Source organism: Bombus flavifrons, chromosome 2 (assembly GCF_040668555.2).
Source record: "Bombus flavifrons isolate JBK064 chromosome 2, iyBomFlav1_principal, whole genome shotgun sequence".
NCBI classification, from domain to species: Eukaryota; Metazoa; Arthropoda; class Insecta; order Hymenoptera; family Apidae; genus Bombus; species Bombus flavifrons.
Window position 1 is genome coordinate 18,071,315 of NC_138443.1, and position 21,647 is coordinate 18,092,961.

Below are 21,647 nucleotides of genomic sequence, written 5' to 3' on the forward strand. Positions count from 1 at the left end.
ATGCGTCTTTGAACAGAATCGTATTTCATAAAAAATTCATTAAAAGAAAAAGTTGCGGACGTCGAGTTAATCGTAGCATGAAAAGCATTAATTTTAAACAGGGAGCATTCGATGCAAATCCCCTCACTCTGCAATCTCGAATAATCTGTTTCAGGTCCCCGCGAGTCGGAGGACCCCTCTCTCAGTCGTTAGCGATGATTCCGCCAACGATGCACGGCCATGAATTCAATCAACCTCTGTCGAGGGTGGTTATGGTCCGTAAAACGGATCAAAGGACCTTCAGTAAGGGTAGACGGGGTGGAGAACCTCTCCTGGAAACGGTTACCAGGGAAACCGTCGAGCTTTTCAACGGCGGTCGTGCTGAAAGGAAATACACGTCCGAGACTAGAGACATCGTTACGCCAAAGTCGAACAGGTATGCGTCATTTTTTCTTAATTATATTGACTGAAAGGGAAAACCGGGAGAAACCAGACTTCCTGGAACGTGAATGAAGCGATATGTTCGATGCGTGTATGCGAAGAAATTTCGTTTCGGTAATGTGCTTCCTTCTAGGTAACGTATTTGCAACAGCGTTGTTGATACAACGAGAACCGGTTCACGGCTCTTAGAAATGCCGCGTTGAACGTATCGCTTGTTTCTGGGTAAAACTTCAGAAATGCAAAAGTAGTTTATGTATTTATCCTTTTTTATAGATGTACGTTTCCTTTTTTTAACAGTTAACAAATTTAGAGCCGTGCTTCCTAACAATTTTGGCTCCTGACTCTCTTTTACAACAACTAAATAATCTTTCCTCAAATTTTTTTTTTAATGAAATATGACAATTCATTTTGGCTTCCTACGACAAAGTAGACGTATTAAAATATCTAAATGCTACAAATATTTTTAAAACTAATCGCGAGGGTCACGAACCATATGTTGGGAATTCGAAGTTTAGAATATATTCGTAATATATATTTCATTTGTTCGAAACGAGTAGAGAATCAGTTTTACAAGTGAATTTTTGTTAGTCGATAAATTTCGTTATTAGCGTGTGTAGTTTGATATGAGATAAATATGGAATGAGATAATTGTAAAGTTCAATGAAATTAAGCTTTTAATGCATTTATAAAAAGATACTCGAACGTAATAACTGTAAAGATATATATCTTACTAATACATACGAGTATTCGAACATCTATACCTCTTTAGTGTACGAATTTCATTCACGTATTTATGCTCGTTAATCAGGAAATAATTTGTATAAATCATAGTAAATTTAGTACAATTTATACAATTTTATGACCGTCAGCTCATTCAATACATTTTTCTGTGTAGTGTAATTATAAACTATTAGTGAAAAAGTGCATTATTTGTAATAAAGTTTGCCCTTACGGTCTTCAAACACGCATAAATATCTGATTTGAGACAGATCAGAACTTATCAATTTTTTTTTCTTTGTTATGGTACAGGTTCCGTTTCCTTATACGTGTAAATATACATACATACATAGGTACTTACATGTGTACATATTAGAACAAGATGTCCCGAGAGAAAAATCTTAAAATACGTAATACTATATCACTGGGATTCGGATAAGGGATAGACATTCGTTTACTTAGGATGTCTGTTGATTTTGCACCATGTCTGCTATGGGAGAAACACGAGTAAATATTTGTATAGTATGCATTTCGATTTTCCTATACGAATTTCGTTATTCCTTTTTTAAGAACAACTTTTATTCAGTTCTTTTCTCGAGAACTGCTAATAAAGTCCATCTTATTAAAACGTATCATTTTTTTATGTTCAGTATAGTGTTTATTCTCAGATTCGAAAGAAATAAGAAGGAAATAAGTTTTTAAACGTCGAAAATAGCTCTTTTGTTTTAAAACAATCGATGGTTAAATCAGACGTTTAATTTAGTTGACCTTTGTTGACGTAATCGTACAATTTCGCGAACATACGATTATCGAGTAGATTTGGTATTATAATTTAATTTCGTCGATTTAATTCATTTTCCATTTAATCATACACTCGATCTAAACTTCGAAAGCCATTCGCGCAAGCAATTAATCTCTCAAAAGAGTCAGACTAGTCGACGTTTCACCGTTGAATTCCAGCTGTTAGGTGACATAGATCTCGCGTGAATAAGTAATTTTACTGGAAACATGACCCCAACGCTAATTGATTCGCGGTTGGATGCGTTTTCCGCGTTAATTTCACTCGGGACATCTTGAACGATGTATAGTAATTCTAAGTAAAAGTCAAAGGATGTCCGGCTTGTGTATATCGTAAATCGTTACCCCTCCTTGTAGTATGCCCTCGCTCAGCGTTAACGGAACGAAAAAGAAGGTGGTCGGCTTTGTCGACCAGTTGTCGCCCGAAAGGTATTCACCTATGGTGTGCAGACTTGTAGCCACGCCAAACGCCGATTCTAACGAAGCCGAGCAGCGCGTGAACGAAAGTACTCGACGATTCGATGGCGCAAGGGAAGAAAAAGACGAGAGAAAGAGAGAAGGAGAATCCACCGTTTGTACCTTTCAGGGCTTCGTTAGGTTCGGTGAATGGCCTTAGTGTTTAATAGTAATGACATAGTCGACGAATACGAAGCCGAGAGAAAGTCCATTTAGTGCACGAAATTGAAAGAAATATTGTCAACTGTCGTTGGTACTTTATCGAGTGTAAAACGTGTAAATAAAAAAAAATCCTCGAATAAAACATTTACTCGAAGAAAATTAAATGCAATAACATTGATCACGAAGAATTACCGCACGCATAGAAGAAGCTAAACCTACCAGGTGAACGTAAAATAGAAAGGCAATTGAAACCGATAGCATCACGGTGCAATCGCACGAAGCTCAACACTCGCGCAACTCAATTCCCATTCTTTCGTCCGCGATACTTAAAACACCAAAAAATTCCTATGATTCCATCGAACGAGATATCTTTAAAAGTAACCGGTGAAAGTTTTCGACGATTCTTAAACGAGATCATCTCGAGCACTGCAGCAGAGAATCAAAAGCAAGATTCTCGTGCGTGCAAAAGCCCGGCTGTCCAACTTTCCAAATTTACGTTCGCGAAGAACAATGCCCTTTCCATCCGTGCGTTCACCGTTTCCCCTGAAAGTTCGCGCTCGAACGTTCGCGAGGGTTAATAAATCGTTGTCGACGCGCGAGAAGCAGCGGGACGCGAGAAAGGAAAGGGGGAACGTTTCTTCTGGTGGCGAGTGGCGACCGTGGCCGTGGTCGAGGAGACTCGTAGGAAGAAGGAAGTAAAAGCGTGCACGCGCGGACGACGGCGTATGGAAGCGCGCGCGCTCGCGTGAACCTGAAACGGTCGCGGTGCGCGCGTAATTCTTGCCGTGGCATCTCGCGTGTTCCACGACGTTCTTGGTGTCCCACGCCGCTTTCTCTCGGCTTCTTCGTCGTTACTTCACCGCCTGAATGCTGATACTGTAAATACGCTGAGCTGTTGCGTGACAAAAGGAGCAACGATGGCTACGACGGTCACGTTGAAAATGTCGTGCCTCGCTGCGATCCCCATTTTCAATGGAGGAGTCATTCACTGTCGCGACGTATTTGGACGCTTCGCCGGGTTTAATTGAGTTTAGCGCATTGAGTTTGTAATGCCTGCGTGGCGGTGATGTTGATTGCGATTGATTATCGAAGAATAGAGTCGTATTTTGAGATGGGAAACAACTGGCGGAAATATTTGATTATTTATCGTAAGAAATTTTTATGAATATATTGTGTATATTGTGCGGAACTTTCTGAAATTTTAGGTGATGTCTGAGGCAGCATGTCTGACATTTTGATAAATTATTACAAGTATTCTGGCATGATTTTTAAAGGTTATCTATGAAGTCTTTGTTAACGCTATATCGATGCATCTGCAATTATTAAACAAACGTAACAATTATTTTCCCAATCGAATAGCCGTTCGCATTTAGATCCACTGACGAGCAATAAAAGAGAATTAGAAGCATCGCAGACACGATACTCGTCAAAAGTTTTTCATGAACATATGTCTTATATATATCTTAACGTATGAATCACTTCTTTAGTACATTAAAGACAGATCTTCTATTTTACAGTGTCTATTTTTTTTTTAATATTATCTATCGCTAAATAGTTAGATTGTTAGATTATATTTCTATGTATGATATTAAAAATTGCTTGGATATTTTCTCGGAATCGAAATATGAGAACCACTAAAGTCGCTTAGGATCTTTTATTTAATTTCTCGGTATAATACTAAACCCACCAAGAATTTCATGATTCTTCATACGAGACTCGTCTCGCGTAAATTCATCGCGTCGACGAACGATTGGCGAACAAAGCCAGTTCCATGTCAGATACAATTACCAGGGATAATCCTTGGTCGTCTGCTTTTGTTGGGTCGTTTATCTCGCTCTAGAGTATTCTAGACGATGCTATTCGTTAAAATGACGCGGTATGAGGCGCCGACCATAAATTTCACGCGCATTTGCAAACGACGCGTCGGGAAAGCAATCGTAGAATAAATTGTTAGCAGATACTTGTGACAGATTCACACGTAACGTTATATTTTCGTGATAATAGACGCATAAATGGACAAAGAGACTCGTTAACGATGCTATATCCTGCCGGCGTCACAGTATTCAGCCCACAGTGGAACATACACTAGAAATAGATTAAAGGCACTCGTACAATTTCACGAAGCACGTTTAAACGATCTTCTTGTTCGACCGCTTCGGCTCGCGTTTTGCATGTGCCGCAACGATTTTTCCTTTCTGACGACGCACAGAAGGAGATCGCCGGCAGTTTCGCGCACGCTTTTCTCGACCTTTCAGCTTTTGGCCACGCGAGACACAAAAGGCTTCTGTTCGCAGATCCGTCGACGGAACTCGGATGGATCGTCGAGTTCCGGGCGAAATTGTACGGCGCCGGCTTTAACGCTGCTTACACTCGTTTAATTTCGTTTGATTCAGTGTCTCGATGAACGAGAAACGAGGCTGAAGAGAAGCGGACGCTAATTTAACACGTTCCCCGCCGTTAGCTCTTTTTGCTTGTATCCTTTAAGGAGCTGTTGAAGTTGAGAATTCCGCTGGCATCTTTAAGGGAATGTTTTAACAAAGTAAATAAAGAATGTTTTAGCATTTAAAAGAATGTTCTAGGAGAGTAAATTGGCGAATTGTTTAAATCGTCCGATTATAGTAATGGCACCTGAGTATTTTGATCCTGTTGCTTCAATTAATTTAGATATGTCCTGTATCGATCTATTTGTAATCCATACATTTCTTAAGAACCATTCCTTTCGAAGCTGCAACTTTAATAAATTCGGAGAATGATTTGATTTTAAGAAGAGATTTAACGAGCCTGGTACACGGAACTGAAGATTTGACAAACAGCTGGTAAAATTCCGATAAACGCAACGAAATTGGAGAGTTTATCGGACATGTGTTAAATCCACGTGAATCTGTGATTCGTTCGACGATGGAATTCCAACGAACTATCAAAAGACGTGTCGCGCATATGTTGCAGGCAGTGTGAACGCTTTAAGAAAAACAGACAAGGATCCTCAGCACGTAGCGAAACTTGTGACGAATAATTGGAAAGGCGAAAGCGGATTAAGCAGAGAAATAGCAGGACACCGAAGACTAAACATTCGTTGCGGGAATCGAATAATTTCAAACGATTAAGCGACTTAGAGAACTTTCCATTTAAGCCTTTGGGAAAGATGGTATTTTGAGAAAATGTTTGCCTACGAATCTGCAGAATTGCTTGCCATGCTTTTCGCTTTAAGTGTTTGTCGAGTCGGGTGATACAAAAATAACAAAAATGTATGATTCATGGATTGATAGCTGGAACCGAGTTTCTTTTTCTCGTTCATCCATCTTCAACTTCAGTCCACTCGTTTCCAAGAAAACGATCTTACTACCACCACACTCTAGCGAAGAATTTTCGAAAATGCATCGTACGAGTATCTTCAATTGCAGATATATTATAAATAAAATTTCTAATCTAAAGAGGTTAATATAAACGTAGCATAATCTACAGATAAAATTTAGAGTTATATATTCAATTTTTTCCTATATTAGCCCCGGTCGTTTTTGAAATTATTGTCTTCGTGTTTACCATACAACACGTATGCATACTCGATTATCGGAATTCTCGTGAAATTCGGACAATCAATTTCTCACTCCGATTAGCTTGTACCCCGAAAAGAATGGTTCTTTAAATATATCCAATCAAAGCTCCTTTCAATGCACAGCTGACATGTACGCTGCTACGAATACAAACGGTTCAATCACACTGCTTTTTGATCGAATCCATCGAGATTCGAGATACGTCGAAGCTAAATCGCCGACAGCTTGAAACGCCGGCGACACAACGCAACATAGACCCGTTGTTTCCGAGGAAACCTTTCATAGAAGTTGCTTGTCTAAATCTGTGCACCGCTAGCCGCGAGTGTCACTGCCTCAAATCTGAAAGGCTCGCTGTGCTTCTGCATCGAGCGTATAATCGATTTACTGATTTTCAGGTCGAGGACGGATTCGGTGAGATCGAAATCTCCTTTGACAGCGTCGCCAGCGTCTCCAGGGCCACTGTCGAATTCCTTGCACGGCAGTTTCCACGGTAGTTTAGGAAGCGACGGCATGTCTTGCAGCAGTGCCAGGTCATCGTCGGCCTCCCCCGACTCTGCAAGATATTCGTCGACACCGGTAAATATATTTTTCTATGATCGATCGTATTGCGATCGGAATTCTGCTTCTAAAGAATTTTCTGTTATATAAGAAGAATAGAAAGTTACACGATTTTGAAATACGAGGGTGGAATTCCATTCGAAGTGGAACTGCTTGTGAAACAAAATTTTAGTTAGCGTCGAATTAAACGAATTCCTGTTTGTTCGCTCCATCTATCAAACTGTATATCTTTGCTATACGCAGAAAATAAATTTAATCAAATTTCATTTTCTATGATAAATCACAAACATTGGAGAGAGTCGATTAACTCTTATTATACAAATTCCAGTTATATGAACCGCTTGTCCTTCGATTCACATAAATGAATTTCTACCGTATAGAAACTTAAATGCGAAGTAAAAGTTGGACATTTATTTGAAAGTGCATTAAATTCTTCTTGCAAGTGTCTCAAATGGAAAAGTTCCCATATGTCTGAGATACTTTACCTATGTACTGGTAGAAGAGTTACAGCGAGAATGTCACGTAGTAGATACAGGAAATCGTGAAATTAACAAATTACCGGTTGTCTCCTCACGTCGTTTGAATTATTTCGCGATAGTTTGAACGTTTCGCACGTAAGGTGAGACATTCGAACTTTATATATGGTAATCTATATAAAATTTATTATACGAATACGACGGAATAATGGTTCAAACTGTTACAATAGACTGTGTCGAGTGCCGATTTTAGGATGATTTATATACCAAGGTTTTGGGTCTTATGGAGGGGTTGTCACCAGGCGCCTGTCATAAAGCGCCTATCCTGTTACCGTCTTTTGGGTTTGGGACACTATCTGGTTATTGTCTCAATGGCTGTGCCCTGCAGAATGTTTGGGAGACGTGGTTACCCTATTATTGTTTTACGAGCCTGTAACAAAAACATAAAATCAGTCCTCGGGCAACATCGTAATATCTTTTCATCCTTCTGAGATGTTTTCCAGGCTTACACGGTATCGATCTAGAATTATCTTTTCTTTTGTAATACATAATTCTCTATACTTATATACGTATATAAACCCAGACGTTAACTTTTAAATTAGTATATTTACATCCAGTCCATTAATTGCATTCTTTAAACCCTAATTACCGCAACATATATCGCTTATGCAATCCACAAACTATCGATATATAAATCATCCCTTGTCAAGAAGAAAACGAACGGCGATTTCATTTTCATTATTCATCGTCAACGTGGACGAAACGCGTGAAAATCGAAACGAAAAGGAACAGACAAACACGCACGAGTTACCGTAATCGGTTACCGTTTGAAGGGTTAAACGGCGAAGTAAATCATCGTCACGCGTTCACGCGATCACGTGAATCCTAACTCCGTGTGTAGACGAGCGAGCGACATCGGGGTACGTTGGCATCTGTCGATGACTCAGGATCGTTCCCTTTTCGAGAGACACGTCTAGTGAACGGCTGTGCATAACGCCTCGGGAAATCGTTACTCTCGCAATGATGACTAATCGTCTTCGAGAGTCGAGTTCGCGTGCTGTGTTGATTTTTCTCGGCTCGCTTTTACACTTTGCGTCCATCCGCGCTGTTCTTCTATTTGTTCTATTTAATCTTCTATTTATTCCTTCTACGCGAGGACACTGTGCTCTCGTTTACTATGACTCGCGCGCAGATCGAAGAGAAACGAGTATAAATAGGAAATTGGCAGGGGGCTGAGTTCTCTCGAGACTCGTCAACTACTTGATTTCGGACGAGGTTTCTCATTTCCGCATAGAATAATCGCGTTAGACAAGGAGGGTGGAAAATAAACTAATCCAATTAGAGTAGATTAGAGTTTGGAGCTTTTTGAACTTTCGCGTCATATCGGCAGATATAACATAAGAATTAACATCCACCAAAACCTACTAGTCATTCGATTACTTGACACGACGGATCAGATTCGCAGGCTAAAAAGCATCATCCTCTAGATTTAAGCATTAGATTCAGCTAGAATCAAACATACGATAAACACTTATAATCCAAGTTACAGTATCACGCGAAAATAATTTACTTATAATTTTCAATGAGAATTGATCGTAAACTACTTGCAAATAAAAAAAAAATATCGGCAGATGCATCGCGCAATTATAGAGGAGCGTGTTATTTGTTGAAGAATTAATTCGCGGCGAGTCTACATAAATTCGTATAGTTTCAATTGCTAACATTTTAAGCGATAATACTACGTTTCTACGTTTTATCAAAATATTATATTTTACCGCAAGTTTGTAGCGAATCAAGGTAGAAAAATATTCGCAAGTATTCAAGACCTACAAACTTGTTCTACGTCTTTGCTATTACTCCCATTCTCCATAGTTGGATAGTAGAGAAACTGTGATGGAATTTGCCTTATTTTTCATTCATTTTCCCCACAAAATCAGTGTTTTATTCACGATATCGTTACGCAGTATCGCTATAACGAAGAATCTAATCAAAATCTAGGACGATCTTCAACGTCTCGTTGCACTTCTATTTACACCATTTGTCTTGTCAGCATCCGTGGCCGCATTAATCGAATGGCCAACGAAGCGTCGCGTGACATTTGCGCGGAAATTAAAAATACGCAACGACCGGTCGATAGTGCATGTTGGACAAAAATATATCTGAAGTTGGCTTTTCTTCCGGCTATCGACCGATAAAATTAATTACTATGCCGCTGTTAATCATATAAATCTTTCCGTTTAATCGTTTCAACTTGAAAAATTACATAGATCCGTAGATCGATTACCGCGTCTCCTTACACTTGTTAGTTGCGGAGGAGTCGAAGCTAATCCGAAGAGAAACGCGCGACCGGAAACCCCAACGATAGAGGAGGACGTGCCGATTTTACGATAGCTTGCTTCCTAACTGTCGTGTGCTGGAAATGATCGCGTTACGATAGCACGATGGGAAATCATTTCTGCCAGTCAGTCTACTCCCCATTGGATATTCCGCATCTAGGTTATTAGGGACGTCACCGTCTTTATTGCTGGCTGCATTCGCGCGATCGCGTGATTTCGCTTTGACCGTAACGTGCACGCGTGCACATATACAGGGTGTGACAAAAGGTTGATTCGTCGTGTTATTTATGAGATAGATTTATCTTAATTTAGATAAAGTGCAGCTTGATTAATAGAAACTCCGGGTTAAGCCGTTAACGAGATTAAGCGAATGTAGCATCAGTGTAATCTTTCATTTGTAACTCTTTTCAGTTAATTTAGATTATTAGATACGTCGTTTAATGTTGTGCCTATGGAAGGAAATTCCAGGTATGTGCTTCATATAATTATTTTTCGTCATTACTTCGTCTTTTTATCTAGACTTTAGAACTTTGACAAGTTCCACGAAAATGAAGTATTTCATTAGAGAATTTTGATAAATTATCTTTTTGTTTTTAGACATTGACATTTTGGCTTTTGCAATTGTAATTAGTACTTTTGTAATTTTGTTCGAGTTTCGCTATTAACTGCTCGCCATTAGGGAACGATGCTGATGGATTAATACTTTCAGTATGAATATAACCGATGTGGGAAGGTTTTCTTTTCTTTAGACCCTGTATATGCACGTACAAGGAAAACGGCTATAATAAAACTGCGATCGTATTGCTATTCTCTAATTGCAATAGCTGTTTCAGCAAATTAAAGCGTAGGAGCGTTTGCTTTGAGACGATGAGGGCGCGATGTTTTACGAGAAGGAATATTAAATTAGTTTCGGTTATATAAATAATTTTCGTGAGGTCAATAACCTCAGAATTAATTGGAGTAAATACCAAACTGGAATAAACCTTTTGCACAACGATTTGATATTACTGATCAAATTAGTTATATAATTAAAATATCTTGTTCTTTTTGATTCTGTACCAAAGCATCGTGAACCCGATAATAGAGGAGACTTCTCTCTAGCTCTTGAAATCGAAGAAAATATTTGATATTCCGTAACTGAACTCAATCTTGATCATATTTGCAGTGCATTTTATTTTTAAAAGATTTCATATTGTTGTCCTATTTGTATCGCACAAACTTTGTCTATCACGCGGTATTCTGTCTGTGTGTTGTAGATATCAAAGACTGACACACGTAAACCATCTGTGCGCAGATTGGGGCCTCCTAAGGAATTTATCAACGTTTGCATCGAGACGCACAATTTGTATCGCGCTAGGCATGGAGTACCACCTCTTCGTCTCAACAAACAGGTTATTTCCTCTTCATGTTTACCGATAAATAAACTCGGCTGGTATATGTATATATATAGCTGAATAAATTAAATCTTGCATCAGCAGAACCTACGGTATTTAAAAATATTCTCTATCGTATTAAAACCGTAGAATAGAATTATATGAATCTATATTTAAATATTTCCTTAAAGATTCGTTGTTTAAAAAGAATATTAATACACCCCTTTTCGTTTCAATATCAAGTACAGTATGATGATACTTTGTAGAATAACAATGAACAATTTTTTCTTTATAAACTTGAAATTTTATAAAAATTGTAGCATAGAACCGTTCAACTCTATATTTCATATTTCCTCTCTTTGTTTGCAGTTATGTAAAACAAGTCAAGACTGGGCCAATATACTGGCGGCTAGGGGTAGGTTAGAGCACAGGGCAAACATAGATTACGGTGAAAATTTGTACTGTATGTGGAGTTCCAACCCGAAGACTATCGTAGGTGGCGAGGAGCCGGTAAACGAATGGTAACTACATAAAATTTACATTCAATGAACTCGATGTAATTGATGGTAAGAATCGTGCTAGCGATGTGGCGTTCACCTTTCTAATTTTATTACACATTTTATTCACAGGTATGCGGAAGAGGCGCAACATCAGTACGGAAAGGAGCCCACCACCCTAAAAACTGGCCACTTCACCCAAGTCGTGTGGAAGGACAGCACCGAGTTGGGCGTTGGAATGGCCAGGAATCGAAACGGCGAGGTTTACGTCGTTTGTAATTACAATCCAGCGGGAAATTTCTTGGGCAGCTTCACGGAGAACGTTCTACCTCCAGGAAGTCCGAGTCCTACTAAAAAAATCACCTTTTTAGATCCTAAATCACATTACACGTTAGACGAACAAGCGTGGCAACAAGAGGCTCTAGTCGTTCACAACGAATACAGAAGGAGACATCGTGTCCCAGACATGAGGTTAAGCGTAGAATTAATCGCTGCTGCTAAGGTAACACTTTTTGCTTTATTCTATTGGATTGATCGTAATTGTTGAACTCTGATTTTGATATAAGCTTCGAACTATTTTATTGAAACGTTAATATCGGATAAGAACAAAAACTTTTAAATAGTTAAATTTATAAATGATAAAGCGAAGATTTTCAATTTCTCCATTAATCTCTGTTTCGATAATCAAGATTCTACTGTAATGTAATATTTTTTCTATGATTTAACAACTTTTGATTTGTATTTAACAATGAAACATTTTAGCAACGTTAAATGTATTTTAGCTATATTTTTAACTATTAAATTTGATATCTCTTTATAAAAAGATTCATTTTTAAAACGTCCTATTGCAAAAATAATATTTTTCGCTTTGTAGTGCTAGACTTTATCAACGGATCAGCAGTTCGTTCATGATACTTTTAATTTACGTAATTGTAATTTGTCTGGAACTCCATGCGGTCATGACTTAGCTAGTTTGCAATTGATCGTGCACGGATGGACTCAAGAGTAACGCTCGATTACGAATTTTTTCCTCTATCTTCAGGCGTGGGCGAACACGTTGCTGAACACGAACAAGCTGATTCCCCAGTCGACTTCTCCGTACGGGGAGAATATCTACTCGATGCAGTGTTCCGATCCGAAGTTGATTGTACCAGCACGAGAAGTTGTTTCCAAATGGTATTCCGAGAGGAAGGATCACAAGTATGGAACGGAACCAAAGGTCTTAAACACATGTACGTAGCACAACGTACAAAAGCTAATTTATCGATTATCTTCATCAATCATATTGCTAGGAGTAACTTATTAAAAATATCGATCAACGAAGGCTGTCCAGTTTCTAAATAGTATCAATATATGTTATCTTGCTGTTTAATCGTTAACGTTGTAAGACAATTTTTGCTAAAGTAAGCGTATCATATTTTATAAATTATTAATTTGTAAAATTTTTATATCTAACAACAAAATTGATATATGCTAATTTCTTGCGAGACAATAAATTCTTTACAAAATTTAAGAAATTATACTTTTTGATGGTACATCCTCTGTTACCGTTTCAATGACAACGATCAATTCTTTTTAACGTAAATTGCTGCATTTTCTATCGAATTTTTAAAATTTATAATAATAAATCGAGATATTAAATGTACAAGACAAAATTACGATTGTTAATAATTACCTATTTCTTTTTGTTTAGGTCATTTCACACAGATTGTTTGGAAAAAGACTGTCGAAATGGGTATAGCGATGGCTAAAAGGGACGGAACCTGTGTGATAGTGGCGTGTTACCATCCGAGAGGTAATATTGTTGGTCAGTTCACGGAAAACGTGTTGAAGCCTGTGAAGAGCCACTAGGTTAGTTCGTTAGACGAATCTGCCCACACTTGTCGATACTGTATTTAAGCGATGTATTTATAAAATCATGAATAGCGACAATACACATAATATATGTATATATAACAACACAGATGTGCATACACGTAGAATAAAAGAAAACATTCCACGTACTACACGAAATCGAAACATCTCGTCTGTTTTATTAATCGTCGGTAACATAACATGGCGTTATGATATTGAATCCTAAACGGCGATGACCACAAGATGTGTATGTACGCGTTTAATCTTTGAAGATCGGCTTCCGTTTTGAAAAAGCAGACTGTGACATTGATATCACTTTTTTAACAAGAATATTTCAATCTCACTGTTATATAGGGGAAGAAGATATTAATTTGGTATGATGATAGTTTCTAGTTTTTCTTTTTTTTTTTTTTTTTTTGACATAAGTACTTTTAGTACTTTCATTGCTATTTTGATAAGTAAAGGAATAGAAATTATTTTTTGTTAAACAGCCGGTTGTCAAGGAACCGAAGAGTAACACGATAGTGATACGTAATTTCTTACGGATAAATAGTATTAATAAAAAAGAAATTGTCAGAGACTGATCGTTCCTTCGCTGTTTACCTCAGAAACATCACGAAGCGAGACATACCTGTAATTTTTCTGACAATACAACTACGGATAGAGTGTAGTATCGAATCGAAAGTATCTTCGTTATTTAAAAAACACGTAACCATTATGTAACACTTTCTTTTCACTTCGAACAAACAAAACAAATTATTCAAGAACTATTAACTCAAACATTTACATCGATTAATATAAAATAGTTAGATTACAAATTACTAAACATGTTTCAAGCACATTCCTAAAAAGAAGAAAATGAAACAGACATTTGTAATACAAGTTTTCACTCGATCTACGTTACTCTAAGCGATGAAACGAATGGAATTGTACGTTCACGAAATAAAATGCGACGTATCAGAAGGAAACGATGTTACTGCTTTATAATAATTTATTTATAATAAATTTACATGCACGCATCGCGTGACAACGTGTCACGTGGTATATATATATATATATATATATTTATATAGATATAGATACATTCTCTCTCTGTTTTTCTGTTCTTCTTATTTTACATTACATACAGCCGTTCGTAGTTCCTTTCGTGGTCAAGGATTAATTTTTTAATTCGTATGTTGTGGAAACGAGCTCGACGACACTGAAAACACCGCGCCCTCGAGATTCGTTCATTTCATGCTCCCTTTTCGATCTTGTCTGAAACGAAAATAATTTTTTCACCGAAATTTTTATGCTTTGCAAATCGATCAGAAAAGGGAACATGTCCTTTCACGGCGCATACCGTACGATACATCGAATGGGAATAGTTTCTTTAATTTTTTCAACGATTTTATACAATTCGGAATTTGTTTTTCTAATTAATTGACAGAATGACAACTGTGCTATAAAATTTTAGGGTATCTACGAATGAATTAACAATCAAGACACGATAGAAATTAATTAAATACGAGAGATATGATCTATATTATGTTGTTTTTGCACTGAATGTTCGAAAATTTTGAAATACAGGTGAAGTAATGTTTTAAAATGATAAAAGAAATTAAAGATATTGTTATAATTGTAACATTGAAAGGAACCACTACTTTAAATATTTTGTTGAATATCTTCATAAGATACTTATGAACATATTTTTCATAAAACATGAATACTTCAACCTATTTCATCTTTATAACATTCTCTAAAAATACAAATACTTGAATATTATTCAGCACAGCACGAGATTTTTTTTTTATAATAAAACATTAATGTAATTTTTCATTCTTCATTTGTTACGAAAAAATTCGCTCTTCGTCGTTATTTCATATTGCACGCGTAAATGACATTTTACAATCAAATTACACACATATTGTATGTTCTTTCGATGCTTATGCTATATTAAACGACGTCAAAGAGAAAATTTTCATCGAATTTTTCAATTTTCAATAATCTAATTTTTTCATAGGAACAGAAGATATACCAAATTATCACTTTTAAGAGAAACGATGCCTTAATGACATTAATTTTTTCAATATATTCGATTGCTTAAAGCAATGATTAAAATTTTATATAAAAATGCGAGAAAACAGCTTATAATAAATATTTTCGTTCACGATTTGAAAATTAAGTTTGGACTTTAGATTTAAATCTTTACGGACTAATTCTTCCCACTTAACTGGAAAAATCATTTTATTTTCAATTACAAAGAATAAAATTGTAAAAAGAAGCACGATCAACGATACAATACTGTTTAAGCAACAAAATTTGCTCGAAATGAAAATAGAAATAATCGATTTTGTAGAAAACTGAAAGATACTCTGCTACGAGGAATCTCGTTAATAATTTTACCGAACCTCGAGGTGAACGATACATTCATGAAAAAAACTTCTTATTACAGTAGACTTGACATTATTCATTATGGACGCGTAAAAAATTCACGCGTAATTCTATAATACGCTCCACCGAACGTTATCCGCACGTTTTGTCTTCGAGCTCTACGTACAAATAAAGAATACAATTTCAACGCAATATCCATGAAAAATCAATTTACCGTGAATAAATTACTTTCAAGTACGCTCTGTATTTTTCACATAAAACGATGGATTACTGGTCAAACCGCGCGCTGTGTATCGAAAAAACGAGAAAATGTATATCGTCTCGATGTCGCAAGCTCGGCAGTTCGATTATGTAATTTAACTCTCAGAACCCTTATGATCGACTAGAAATCGACAAGGAACTTGCGAAAGGGTTATCGATTCGAGGATTCACGCGCCGATAAATCAAGATTGTTCTTTGGTTTTTTTTTTTTCCTATGAAGACACGACGATAATTTTTTTTCTGATATATACTCGTCTGAAGTTTCTTAATATTACCGTAATATTAATCTCCATTGTTAACATAGCAATATATCCGCGAAATGTTCGTTCGCGTTCTCTCTTTACTTTATTTTACGTTTACGCTACCGTTTACTTTATTTCCCAATTGATCCTTCTCTCGTCTTTCTTCGTATTTTTCTTTTGTTTTCATTTTCTCAAAGACGCTTGTTAATAAAAAATGTCACTTGCCCACTCACGGATACCAGAGTTTCGCGGTTTCACATCGTTGCTAATGTTTATACAAATGTTAACAGAATCATGGACAATCGGTTTTCTTATGTCAGACGTAACTAGGATTTTTCACATACACTCGAGGACAGTTTTACTTTCACATCGCTTTTTGTCGAACAACAACGCATAGTAATAACACGCTACTCGCTTTAGTTTCAGGTCACATTGGTTTTCGATCGATTCTATGACAATTAATCTATGTACACTGCTGAAAGAATGTCTTTCTGTTAGTATCTTATAGAATTTCGATTACTTTTTTTTTTCTTTTATTATTAAATATATCCCGTATTTTTTTTTTTTTTATGCTTTTATTGTTCTGTGTTTTTTTTTTCGTTTTCACTTCGGTCGTTGAGTCGGTAAAGATATAGGTAGCAGAATCCTTTTAGTATCGAAAAATACAAGATTCACAGGAATTTCTCCTGCGAGAAGATTTCTGTCGAAATTTCGTAATTTTTGTTTCAATCGTGTTTGCGTATCACGTTTTGCAATTTCGTTTTCTTAACACGAAGCTATTTAGTTCTTATTTAATCTTCTGTAAAAAAATCTGAATTTATTTCACAAGTATTACCTAATATCGAACAGGAAAAAAGAATCATTTGCATAAAAATGTAACAATTTCTTTCAACTTCTATTCTTGTTTTTCAATTTCCCTTACAAAAGTCCATCTCTAAATTTTCGATTAATCGAATGTTCTATTAATTGATATTAATCGTCGATAATCCAGATTTCACTGCATCACGTTACAGAAGATTAAATAAAAACTTGCCTCATATGAATATTTATCACGAGTGCTACGAGCTTATCAACATCCATCGATGTCCTCGAACTTTGAAAAGCTTATACACGTGTTTTCATTCGTTACCACGTTATAGCTATACTTTTCGAACTTCTACATGCTTTCTGTCTTTTATTAAACTAAACGTTTGTAGAATCCTTCGCATCGAGTTTTCATAATCAGAGCATAACGTACAGATCTCTGGATTAACCAGAGACTCGTTTTCGTTTTTGGTGCTTTCATCGGTCGTTAGATCATAGAAAATCATCGTTGAAAAATACCACGGCTGCGTCTCAAACTGTGTACTAAACTCTACGAGCCATCAACGTCGACGAAGATGGTCGATGTACGTAGACGGGACGGGTTTCGTTACGCTAATCAAGGTGAGAAAGACAGAGAGTTAATGAGCGAGAGAAAGTCAAAGAGGCTGAAAAAACGGGCCAGAGAATTATATCGAAGAGAGTGTAAAATGCTCGCGGCCAGATCAACGATTGATCGCTACAGAAAATTCATTTGCATATTTGGCTAAATAGAATAATGATTATGTGAACTATAAGGATTGACGGGGAGATGGATCGATTCGCTTCATTTATTCGCTATAACGAAAAATGCAGAATCTGTTTGGCTTTAATCGGGCTCGTGCTCGGAAAACGTTCCACGCTGGGCCTTTTACAATGATTGTTTTTGGAAATCGTTTCGTATTTCGATATAGTTCGATGAACTTGAGTAGTATACGAAATTGATCGATTATAGTATATTGACAATATTCTTCGACTAAGAACCAGAAGATGAAGCTAATCCGATCGCTGATAATCGAACGACAAAACGGGCCGGGCGTAGCGGAAGCAGCATCGAAGCAGGTACTCGATAAAATGACGTTTGGTCGGAGAAACGTGTAAATTGGTCGAGAAACGATTGAGTCAAGAAATATAATATATAGATACAATTAAGTCGTTACTAACGACGGCTACGTATTCACCTAACTGATTAAACGGATTGTCGAAACTTTACTCTCTTTTTTTCTCTTGATTCTTGTTTCTCTTTCATCGCTAAGAACAAACAATTCGTCTGATTAAACATTATAAACTCGAAGGACTTCGATTAAAAGATTTCAACGAGGATTGCCTTGTTTCGAACTAATCAGAAGAAGAGAAGTAAAGATCGCGTTTGCTTAAAAGTGAGTAACCTTCGTTCGATCGAATGGCAACTACATTTTCGACTAGACGATTATCTTTTGTGTTTATTAGTCGATTATTTCGATTATTTCGCAAACGTAGAACCAGGCTTACGGACCATTATAATCGAAGAATTTTATCAAGCTTCGTTCAAATTACTCGGTTTTAGCTCAATTCTTATCCGAGTTCGAACCATTGAAAATCATTTTACCAATGTGAACTTGTCATTTACTTGTCAAAGCGAAGCTTTATTCTCAATTCTTCGCTCTTATAGGTCCTATCCTGTTCATCTTCTCTAGACGTATAACGATCCTCCACCAATCGGTGTTTTTCTGAGTTCCTCGTGTGATATGATTAAAATGGTCGTGTATTTATATTTATAATCATATTTATAAGATATACTCTTGTCGTAAATTGGTTCTAGTATAAAATTATCTCACGTTCACCCCGAGAACGTGACTCTACGTAAGAATCGGGGTTTGCACTAGGGAGACGTTTCTTTCTTCTTACCTACTTCTGTCGGCTATCACGTGTGACGAAGGACAAGAATTTATTTTCTTCAACGTTGTATACTAAATATTATCGTATATAAACTGCTCGTTTAAAAAATCGTACATGCTGATACTTGTTACGTTACTCAAAAAAATTCGTATTAATGTATATTTACGTGTTTTGTCATTTCTTTTTATCCGATAAAATGATAGCAAATTCAGAATCTACTACGTATTCACAAACTCATGATTGGGTACAAAATACGAGGTACAAAAATACCTTACAAAAGGTACAAAAATGTTTACAAAAGTAAATGTCATCGTTGAAAATATTAAAAAATTTTACTATTGTATTGGACACTTATAAAAATCAAAATTATCTTGGATTCGAACGTTAATAGTGGTAAAAAATGATACATAATTCATAACATTAAAGTGCTAAGAGGTTTTCAACGCTTTTGTGTCCATAAATAAATTTCTGATTAATCTGCATGTGTGTCATATGCTCTAAACAATTTTATATTTATGTAATTTCGTACTGATATAAATTTTTAGGTTTCAGTTTCTTATCGAATAAAAAGGAATTATACTGTTTTAAATATTTAACGATACAATTAATAATATTTCATTCAATTTTCAAATGTATCATAGAGTCGTTAAATCTTGTCCATCGTCGCAAGTTTTTTTCTTCCTCGTTTTAATAATTTCTCGAATTGATTAACTGCGTCACTGGACCTCTGGCACGCGTTACCGCGAATTTCTTCATCTAGCATATACTCGTCGTCGTTTTGGATCGCTGAAAATTTCGATCGGATCCACGGAGGTCGGGACGCTAGAGTCGACTAGAGAGCAAAACGTTTTAAGAACATAGACCACTACACACGCCATGAGATATATCAATGGATATTTTAAAACGAAACTCGCAACAAATTGTGGTTGCTCGAAACGCGTGATCGCACTATCTACAAATAGAGAATTAGTATTAACATAGTATCGTACCTTCGTTGAAACAACTATACGTTGGTTGAACTGGGCATCGTTCGAACGAAATTTTCAATCGAATAACGCTTCTACATATGATTCATTTTATTCGTACTAATTTAAATAATTTAAAATTCGTATTAAACTTTGAAATTTTCTGTAACACTAAATCAGAATTAGATATATATCGAACGAGAAGAAGTCGATAATAGGTTTATCAGAGATCAACCGATAATTTATCATTTGAACAAACGTAATTAGATCATTTGTTCGGCTAATTACGATCATGGCTTGTAACAATTACTTAATACGAGTCACGTTACAACGACTAACGCCCAGTTCCATCCAGATGTAGAAAACGAAGAATCAGCGTTCCGGCGTATCACAGTCGCGACTATACGACGTCGCAACGCTTAGGTCCCCCGATGGTTCGAGTCAACTATCTTCGTTCTATCATCGCCGCTAAGCTAAACTCAAACTACCAAAGTAGAATGAAGTAAAAAATTCGTCTAAGCTGTTCACCGTAATCATAAAAGTCCGGCCACAGTGTGTCATCCTCCTCTGTGACATTGAAACACCTTTGCTCTCCGGCCGCCTCGTAATTCATCGTTATCGTCACCACCATTTAATCCCACCAAAATCGTCGGCAATCAGGATGCTGAGAATCAACATCCTAACTAGTGATCTTGACGTGTCATGTGGGAACGCTACAGCCATTTGTTTCGCACCATGCCGGAGAGCCTGCGTCCCCACATAAGGTGATATCATACGATCGTCCCCTGTATGTACTGAGGATCCTGCGTACCGCCTTGGATCTGCGGCGACTGTGAACCTAACGGGCCCTGAAGATTTGGAGGATCGTACAAACCACCTAGAGATCCACCTAGACAAGGATCCATATTGGATCCCAGGGCAGCGGTCAACTCTGGCATAGAAGGCAGACCAACGTCCAGGATTCCTGTGTTGCTAGCTATAGCTGTCTGGGAGCCTTCCTCAGGTGGAGTTACTTCCAGACCAATGGATCCATTCAGCGCTATTTTAATCGGGTTGTGGTTCGAGGGATGCGACAGAGCACCTAAACCTATGTCTTCTAAACTGCTTTTTCTTCTACTTATCGTCAGTCCTTGTCTCAACGAGTTGCTACGTCTCAGCAGAATGTCGTCGACCACTCTCAGAGAATTGGAACGACCACGTAGAGCGCCAGCCACCGTCGGACTGTCAGGTAAGGACAAGGAATTCGATTTGGTGGTGCTCAACGGAGGAGCTCTAGGCAAACCGATTCCCGATCCTCGACGACTTCCTGCCCCAGCTCCCGGTAAACCGGCCGAAGCCACTGCTGCGCTCATCTGCGATACCAGTTGGGCCGAACAGAAGCTGATGTTGCTCTTCCTCCTCGAATTGTGTCGTTCGAAAGTCTTCTGCGCGGAGAACGGACTTGGTCGAACTAGGTACACGATGTCACCTTCCTCGAGCTTCAGATCGCAGCTGGGATTGATGATCACGTAGGAGAGGCTATTTCGCTTCTCGGAGACGTCGTCGTAATCGGCTACTGGGAGGTTCAACGACTCCATCCGGGAATGGACCAAGTTGGCGATCTCGGCTCTCTCAATCTGCTGGGCGTGGTTGTCTCGTGCCTCGTCCCCAAGGCTTACGGAGTACTGCTTTGAAAGAAATACGTGGATTTTAGTTTCGATTTGTGGAATGGCGGAATATTTTTAGAACGTACGAATAACACATTGTTAGTGCTTTTTCGGATAGATCATTGATTGATAAATTATTGGCGAATTGGACGATTTGTTGACACTCTTGTATCCTTTAATTCCATTTATTTCATTCTATCGATTTCTTGATTTAAAAAGCACGTATTGAGGTGTATCGAGGAAA

General features: G+C 37.4%; 2 protein-coding genes across 9 annotated transcripts in view; one reads left to right on the forward strand and one right to left on the reverse strand.

The window, feature by feature from the left end:
• The window catches only part of LOC138189933 (uncharacterized), a 36,339-nt gene extending 22,173 nt beyond the window's left edge, over positions 1–14,166 (forward strand). For 5 of the 7 annotated variants that reach the window (XM_069132251.1, XM_069132250.1, XM_069132254.1 and 2 more), the window contains 8 exons: positions 155–415; positions 2,293–2,364; positions 6,500–6,680; positions 10,731–10,865; positions 11,217–11,368; positions 11,477–11,846; positions 12,387–12,576; positions 13,038–14,166. In XM_069132251.1, coding sequence (XP_068988352.1) covers positions 155–415; positions 2,293–2,364; positions 6,500–6,680; positions 10,731–10,865; positions 11,217–11,368; positions 11,477–11,846; positions 12,387–12,576; positions 13,038–13,195 — 1,519 coding nt within the window. In that variant the 3' untranslated portion in view covers positions 13,196–14,166. The remainder of the gene's footprint in view (positions 1–154; positions 416–2,292; positions 2,365–6,499; positions 6,681–10,730; positions 10,866–11,216; positions 11,369–11,476; positions 11,847–12,386; positions 12,577–13,037) is intronic. The other 2 variants (XR_011176162.1, XM_069132252.1) reach the window with 2 other exon arrangements.
• Positions 14,167–14,175: 9 nt separating this feature from the next.
• Positions 14,176–21,647, reverse strand: part of SLO2 (slowpoke 2) — a 188,101-nt gene continuing 180,629 nt past the window's right edge. Inside the window, exon 23 of one of the 2 annotated variants that reach the window (XM_069132249.1) lies at positions 14,176–21,421. In XM_069132249.1, the coding sequence (XP_068988350.1) occupies positions 20,528–21,421 (894 nt within the window). In that variant the 3' untranslated portion in view covers positions 14,176–20,527. Of the gene's footprint in view, positions 21,425–21,647 lie in introns of both variants that reach the window. The other variant, XM_069132248.1, reaches the window with a different exon arrangement.